General features: G+C 42.4%; 1 protein-coding gene across 1 annotated transcript; it reads right to left on the reverse strand.

Annotated features, from left to right (window-relative positions):
• Positions 1 to 6,186: 6,186 nt before the first annotated feature.
• LOC101863890 (spore wall protein 2-like) lies at positions 6,187 to 6,822 on the reverse strand. Its single transcript, XM_005095641.1, has one exon. It carries the CDS (start codon positions 6,820 to 6,822, stop codon positions 6,187 to 6,189), a length of 636 nt encoding a protein of 211 aa, XP_005095698.1.
• Between the last annotated feature and the right edge of the window lie 594 nt (positions 6,823 to 7,416).

The raw sequence follows: 7,416 nt of genomic DNA on the forward strand, positions 1-7,416 counted from the left end.
TGAAACAATACTAACAACTCACTATGCTCACAATCTGAGAAGATTTAAAGATTTCTAATTACTTCGTGCAGCACCAACAACGGTAACCAGACTCAATACTCAATTTGAAAATTACCTGAACAGGACTTGCTACACAAAAGATGGCGACAACGGTTTCGATACCCATTCTTCATTGAGTCACCGATTTGATTGATTGATTGGGTAGATGTTTTACGGCACTATCGACACAATTTTGGTCATTTAAGCGCCAATTGAGTCACCGTAGACTCTACTAATCTACTAGTACTAGTGTAGTAGATAGGCCTAGGCAAGCGGTAACTTGGATCAAATTTTTAGCTTGCACCAAATTCGTGCTGCGAACTGGAGTTTCATGCACCTTTCTTCTTGTGCGGGAAGGACGATACATAGATTTCTCTACCGTGACAAAAATAATTTTGGTGCAAAGATTTTACTTGCTCCCAGTCCAGCAGACACTACCACAAGCGGTGCGATGAGCAAAAATAAACCATCCTCGCTGTCTGTCTCTTCACTGGCGCGCGCGCAGCCAGCGGTTGACAGGTCGCAAGGATGTAGGCTAGTACATGTACTACTAGATTTAGTACTAGTTTGTAAATCTAGAGCACTGGTTTAGAACAATTAGAAAATGGGGAAGGTGAAGGCCAGGGTTAGGTGGAGCGCTTGCACCAATTGCACCAATGGCGCCCCGCCACTGCTGTCGACATCTCCAGGACTTTTCCAGGTAGTCTTCTTGCTGGTTGATGAAAGAGGGTGTTTGCTATCATTCAATTTAACCCCTCACAAAAGATAAGAGAGTTTTCGCCTCTTTTGCTTCGTTTTCCTAAATTACCAGTGGTGTCTTGGTATTGTACCTTTCCTACTACAGACTTCAACATAAGATAAGGAACACCTGCAAACACTATGAGTGGTCTTCTTGGGTCGACTTGCACGTGGGCGTTCTTGGACTGATCCAGTGGCTTGATGGCGCTGCCTCAAGCGGACAATGACAGAGTGTGACATTGCAAGCCTTCTGGCAACTTCTCGGGCTCCAACGCCATCTGCAGCCACACCATCGATCTGGCAAGATCAAAGTCTCTCAGTTTTCGTCTTAGTGGCATGTTGATGGGATATTGGATTTTGCACAAACGGCGACATGTAGTGCCACCAAAGTAAGCACAGTTCGAGACCGTACGTCCGTTTATCACGTGCACCAGAAATTTTAACTGAGGAATGTCCGTGGTGTCGCACACAAGTCAATAAAAAACAGAAGAATTTGACTAAAATTCCTAGAGGATTTCTGTGCTGCACGTGGTGGTTTTACCCCTTTAGGCCACAACCATAGTAACGCCTGACACGGACGGTCAGACCAGATCGTCTTCGGGCACAAAAGAAGGCGCACCGGCTCTTTGGTAATGCAAGGCAACAATAAACGGTTTCGGTTACCATACTGACGCCTGACGCCCTGTGTCGTCCCCGGTCAGACCGTCTCCAATAAAACATGTTCTATCGAAGAGGGTCCGTCGTTCGAGATTGGGAGGTAATTTTAATAATGTGATCTCTGCATAGTTGTGTCCCCTTTCCCGCCTCAATGACACTACACAGAATTATATTCTTGCAGTTCTTGGGCAGCTCTGCATATCTCTAGCAGTTCATTGAAACTGCTATGTTTCATGCGATAGTTTTGTTGAAATTGTTCACCCTCTTCCAACAACTGCGGAAACAAATGATGAAATTCACCTAGCGTATCACGCTTTCTTTGGATGGGATGCAAGGAAAATCTTCTTGTCTTGGTTTTCATTTTTTGTCTGCGTCTCAAAAGCAACAACAACAACAACAATTTTCTTCTTCTACAACACGCCATATTTTCAAGACGGCGGTGTCTGGCAGCGAAACTCCGGTGTTAATATGGTCGGCCGCACCCGGCGGAAAACGGCCGTCTGACTATCGGTGTCGGGCGTTAATATGGTTCTATCCTTAGGAAGCTTTGCAGTCAGTACGCATTGGTACCACTTTAATACTTTCAGAGCAAAAAAAAATTTGAAACATTCCTTGCTGTCTTTGGTTCTTATTTGTTTTAATAAACAGAGCTGTCTGTCAATGTGGTCCTTAACTTTTGTTGAAGTATGTGCAACGTTCAAATTTCAGGTCTTTGATTACGACGAGTACTTCATTCGATTTAACTCTTTTCAGGGACTGATATAGTATTTCTTCTTAACCCTAGTCTTCTGGATGGTCCGATTTCCCTAGAAGCCTGTAAGGGGGCCTCTCAGACCCCACTATTTATCCTTTGTATTTTATGGATAAACTTGGTGGTTGATCATCATTTACAGAAACTTAAACACAGAAACGTTGAAACAAAGCACCTAAGACTACACATAGAGAAATAATCTGTTTAACGAACACATTGATTAAACTTTAGGTATCATATATTAGTTGGTGAACAACTTTGAATGAGGTTAGACTGAAGAAATCAATGCAATTCTGGCACTTTTTTTCCTAATGATTGTGGGTCGGTCATGTCATGAGCATGCTGTTTTTATTGCTGAATAATGAGATTAAATTTAAATGATGATGTGGTAGTTCTTCAGTTAAAAATGAATCTCATGAAAATGCCCAAGAAGACTTAATTACGGTAAATGATTATTAGGAAGACGCCAAAATAGTGTGGTACATAGATAATAACTTGGTACCAATACTGGCACCGAAGACCAGGAAACAAGTGCTCGGAATACGAGTGTCTACTGACAGTGAAGACAAACGTGCTTGGAACCACAAACTGATATTTCACAAGATATTCTGTCCTTGTTTCTCTGATGAAGTCCACATCGTTTTCTCTTTCTTTGTCCATGTTCAGTGACCAGTGTTCTTGCTTCTTGGGTTTGGGTAAGTGGTGTGACACCACAGAGAAGCATGCTCATACGAGCTGACTTAGGGATGTTCTCAGTGGCAGCCCGGCATTGTATTAATGGCAAGCAGAGCTCATCACCCAACATCTCGAGGAAGATTTTTCTCCTGTGTTTCTTGCGGATATTCCACTGGGGATTTTGAGCAGTGAAGCAGATGTAAGCAGCAATAGCTGCAACATCCAACAGATTGAAGAAGAAGGTCAGAGGCCATCTCACGGTCTGCCTCTTTAACATGTATGCATGGACCATCTGGTCCAGAGAGTCCACACCGCCCTTTGTTTTGTTGTAAAAGTCGTTGATTTCTGCTTTTCTGGTCTCCCCGTCGATGCTGCCATCATGGTGCATACTTGACAGGAGAGAACTGCCTTTCCTATTATAGTAAAAATGCCTTGGGGTCTGAGAGGCCCCCTTTAGGGTTCAGGGGGGTAGTCCTAGGAAAATATTCATCACTGTCTTCCAAATTATCCAAATAACTTCATAGACCGTATTCATGCTTATCAGAGGGTGTTTGAAGAATACCTGGGAGGAAAATAACATCGAACCAAAAGTTTTGTCGAAAATGCCTGAAATATACCTGTTGGGGTCTGCGAGGCCCCCATCCAGAAGACTAGTCTTCAGTCTTTTCATCTTTTCAAATGAAGGTTAGGGTACATGTCTATAGTGGGCCCTATGTATAATATGTATATGTATGTACCTCTTTATTGTACTGCAACTTTATGAAGGTCTGTTTGCAAAGTATATGCTATTGAAATTAGTACCTGCATTTTTTAATTCTATATTATAAACAAAAGTTTTATCCACTGTGAGGTTTCTCTACCTACCACAGCTTCACCAGAGCCCCATTAGCCAGCAACACGTCAAGGTTACCATGGTCGGCCTTCACGGCTAGCGTAACGCCCGCGTGACATGATATCACACCGTATCTCACCCGAACCCAGAAACCATCTACTTTGTTCTGTTTCCATCTCCCAGGACGAGGACCGAGGGGTTGGACTTTGGGAGACAAAAAAAATTGTTAATAAAATTTTTTTTTTCCCTAAAATAATGTCCCATGCCCGTTTCTTCGAACTACTCGACGCCATATATTAGTGTAAAAGTGAACAAAAACGACAAATTGAGTTAGTATGTTATTATAAAACAAAGCAAAAGTAGAAAAGACTTTTAAAACATAAATCTAAACGAACATACACTACGGAAGAGTTGATGTCGTTGAGGGAGTGAAAGAAAAATCAACTCATCTGAAAATCAACTTAACCGTTGGGATACAGAACAGGAGGTGCTGAAACCAGAGAAAAAGATCAAGACACGAGAAATAGATCAATCGAAGATCAACTCAAACGAGTTCAACACAAGTTGAGTCGACTGTTAAGGTTAGTCAGTTAATTTGAATAATTTTATTTTTTAATCCTAACATCCTCTGCTCCAAATGAGTCACGAGGCGGGCATTTTCCCACATTCCCACTCCCTAATGGAGCAACCAAATTTAATTTAGTCGTCACCAAAGTAAAAAATATCCTACGTGTGTGCGCTCAGTCTCGTCTACTGGTGACGTTTGTTAGGTGTTATTCTACTCTAGGAGGACAGACCAAACAGAAAGGAACACACATTATCTAAGGCCAGTCAAGTAACTATAAATCACATAAAGGTGAAATAGAAGATATAAGACAGAGGGGAAACTTAAGCAAATAGAGAACATAACGGTATGAAGAGCCAGAGACCAGTTCCCCTCTGGACTCTGTCCTGTTGTATCATCCCGAGAGAAGCATTTCCTGACATCTCGATACAAAAGTACTCTCTGGCTAGCCAAGATTGGCAATCACCTGAACATAAGTCAATAAGGGTCACCCCCCTCCCCAGATACCGCTCATTAAGAAAATAGTCATAACTAAAATATAAAAAAAAGAAGAAAAAAATATATAATTTAATGAATAGCACAACGTACCAAATCGACCCAGGTGTAAAATGACACTTATAATAACTTTTTAAATTACAATAAGATTTATTAAGGGAATCAATAACAGATCCAAAAAATAATGAAATAGAAATTATCCTTCGCCCAGACCTCCCGCAAAAAAGTGGTCGTTTCACTGGTAATGAAACAAACATTCTCTATCGGGTCAAGGTTCAGTTTCCTCTTTGACCCTTGACCCGACAAGACGTCAAATACAAAAACAAATCAAGCAATTAAAAACTAATCTAGCCCATTCAGAAGAAAAAAAATTCAAGTTAACAAATCAACCCTACCTCAATCATTCAACTCTGCAGAAGCATGTCTGTCTATCCACCCCTTCCCCCCTCCCCCGCACATAAACAGACTACTAACATCACAAATAAATCCCGGTTATTAATGGAAACAATCCTGTATTTACTTTCCTAACATTACTGACATGAAAGTATGGTTTGACTGGCCTTCTATATAAGTAATAAAAATGAAGGGTTAGTGTTAGTGCATTTGATAGACATCAGATAAATTAATCAGAAATGACATTCTACTGAGACTTCCTAGCTCGACATTCCGGTGTTAGGGCGTCTTATCTACGAGTAGTGATATACAGTGAGTTGTGTGAGTTGTTATGATGTACTTCTTAAGGTAGTTAGTTTGTTATTTAAATTATTATAATGACTATGTACATGTACGAAACAAAAAACACACACGGACACACACACACACACACATACACTGACACACACAGAGGAGAGTGGGAAGAGTGGAAACAGAAGCAAAGAAAGAGAAGGAAGAGCGTGGAGAGGGAAGGAAATATAAAGGGGGGGGGAGGCATCATTGGAATGGATTGGATTGGATTGGATTGGATTGGATTGGATTGGATTGGATTGGATTGGATTGGATTGGATTGGATTGGATGGATGGATGGATGGATGGATAAGATAAGATAAGATAAGATAAGATAAGATAAGATAAGATAAGATATCTACTTTCCCTCGCTCGCCACCAACTCTTCCTCACCCATCTAAATCTCTTCCTAGCCTTTAACAAACCCCCACTTCCTTCTATTCCTTAACATTAACCCATATCCACCTCCTCCTTACCCTTAACCTTAACCCCAAAAATATCCACCTCTTCCTAGCCCTTAACCGTAACCCATATCTATCTCCACCTATCCCTTAACCTTAACCCACCTCTTTTTTCTCCTAGCCCCTAACCTTAACCCATATCCACCTCCTCCTAGCTCTTAACCTTAACCCACGTCTACCACCTCCTAGCCCTAAACCCACCTCAAACTACCTTCTCTCCCTTATACATCTCCTCCTAGCCCTTAAAACCCTAAAGCATCTCCACCTTCACCTCCTCTCCCTTAAGCACCTCAACCTCCAACACCTCCACCTCCGGCCTCCGTCCCGCTGCTGTCCCCTTCTCCACTTCTACCTCAAGATCTAACACCACCTTTCCCTCTCCTTTAACAAGCTCTACGTCCACTACCACCTCTCCCTTATCTACCTTCACCTCCTCCCCCTCCGCAAACTTACCCATCTCTATCGTCACCACCACCTCCTTTCCCCCTACCTTAAACACCTTCTCCGTCTTACTTACCACCTTCTCTGCCTCGCTCACCTCCTCTCCGTCACTCACCACTACCACCTCTTCCCCTTCACCAACCTCCTCATCATCACTCACCACTATCACCTCGTCTCCCTCACCCACCTCTTCCTCATCATCGCTCACCACTATCACCTCCTCTCCCTCACCCACCTCTTCCTCATCATCACTCACCACTATCACCTCCTCTCCCTCACCTAACCCCGCCTCACCTCGCCACTCTCCACTCACTCTCCTCCTCTTCCTACGCGACTCCTCCCCATCTACAAACCTCCTCCTCTGAGGTACAAACCTAACACTTCCAATCTCCACCTGGGTCTCCTCCGCTCCCACCAGGGAAGGTGTGGTCCGTTGCTCCGCCATTCCGTCAGCTTCTTCTCGTCAGGGACGTCTCGGGTAATCTGTGGAAGAGAAGAGAAGAACAAAGAAAACACTGGATTAGCCACATGTTTGGAAGAATGGCAAAAATGTCATACATGCATTATTATTTAATTCATTATTATCATAACGATTGCAACGCTCCCAGGAGAACAGATTGGTTTCTGAAAAAAAAGCCTATAATAATATTATAACTTCAACAACGATTTCGATACAGTAAGTTTTTTTTTACAAGAAAACATTTAATTTTAATTACCACTTCCAATGACAGTCGTAATGTGTAAAGGGCGAAGGTCCATTTTAAAATGTCGCAATAAAAAGCTCGTTCAGGCTGCTACACGTCCTGACATTCAATCTAGGGTCACCCGCGCAGTAGCCTAGCCTGAGAATATTTTTGGAACGGCTCATAAATCTGTGGGCTTTCAGGAAAGAAATGCATAAATTAAGTCCGGGTCCACATTAGTGGTATCATTTGTCTACATTTTGTTACTATTACAAATTACAAGTGCTGTGGTAAAAGGGTTAACACACCTTATTGGTTAAGTCGAAGGGAGAGTAGGAGAGAGAGAGAGAGAGAGG

This window comes from Aplysia californica, unplaced genomic scaffold, assembly GCF_000002075.1.
Source record: "Aplysia californica isolate F4 #8 unplaced genomic scaffold, AplCal3.0 scaffold00109, whole genome shotgun sequence".
In the NCBI taxonomy this organism is placed as follows: Eukaryota; Metazoa; Mollusca; class Gastropoda; order Aplysiida; family Aplysiidae; genus Aplysia; species Aplysia californica.

What these genes read in the sequence shown, in the direction of transcription:
- LOC101863890 (XM_005095641.1), bottom strand. Translation starts at nt 6,822, where the DNA reads ATGGCGGAGCAACGGACCACACCTTCCCTGGTGGGAGCGGAGGAGACC.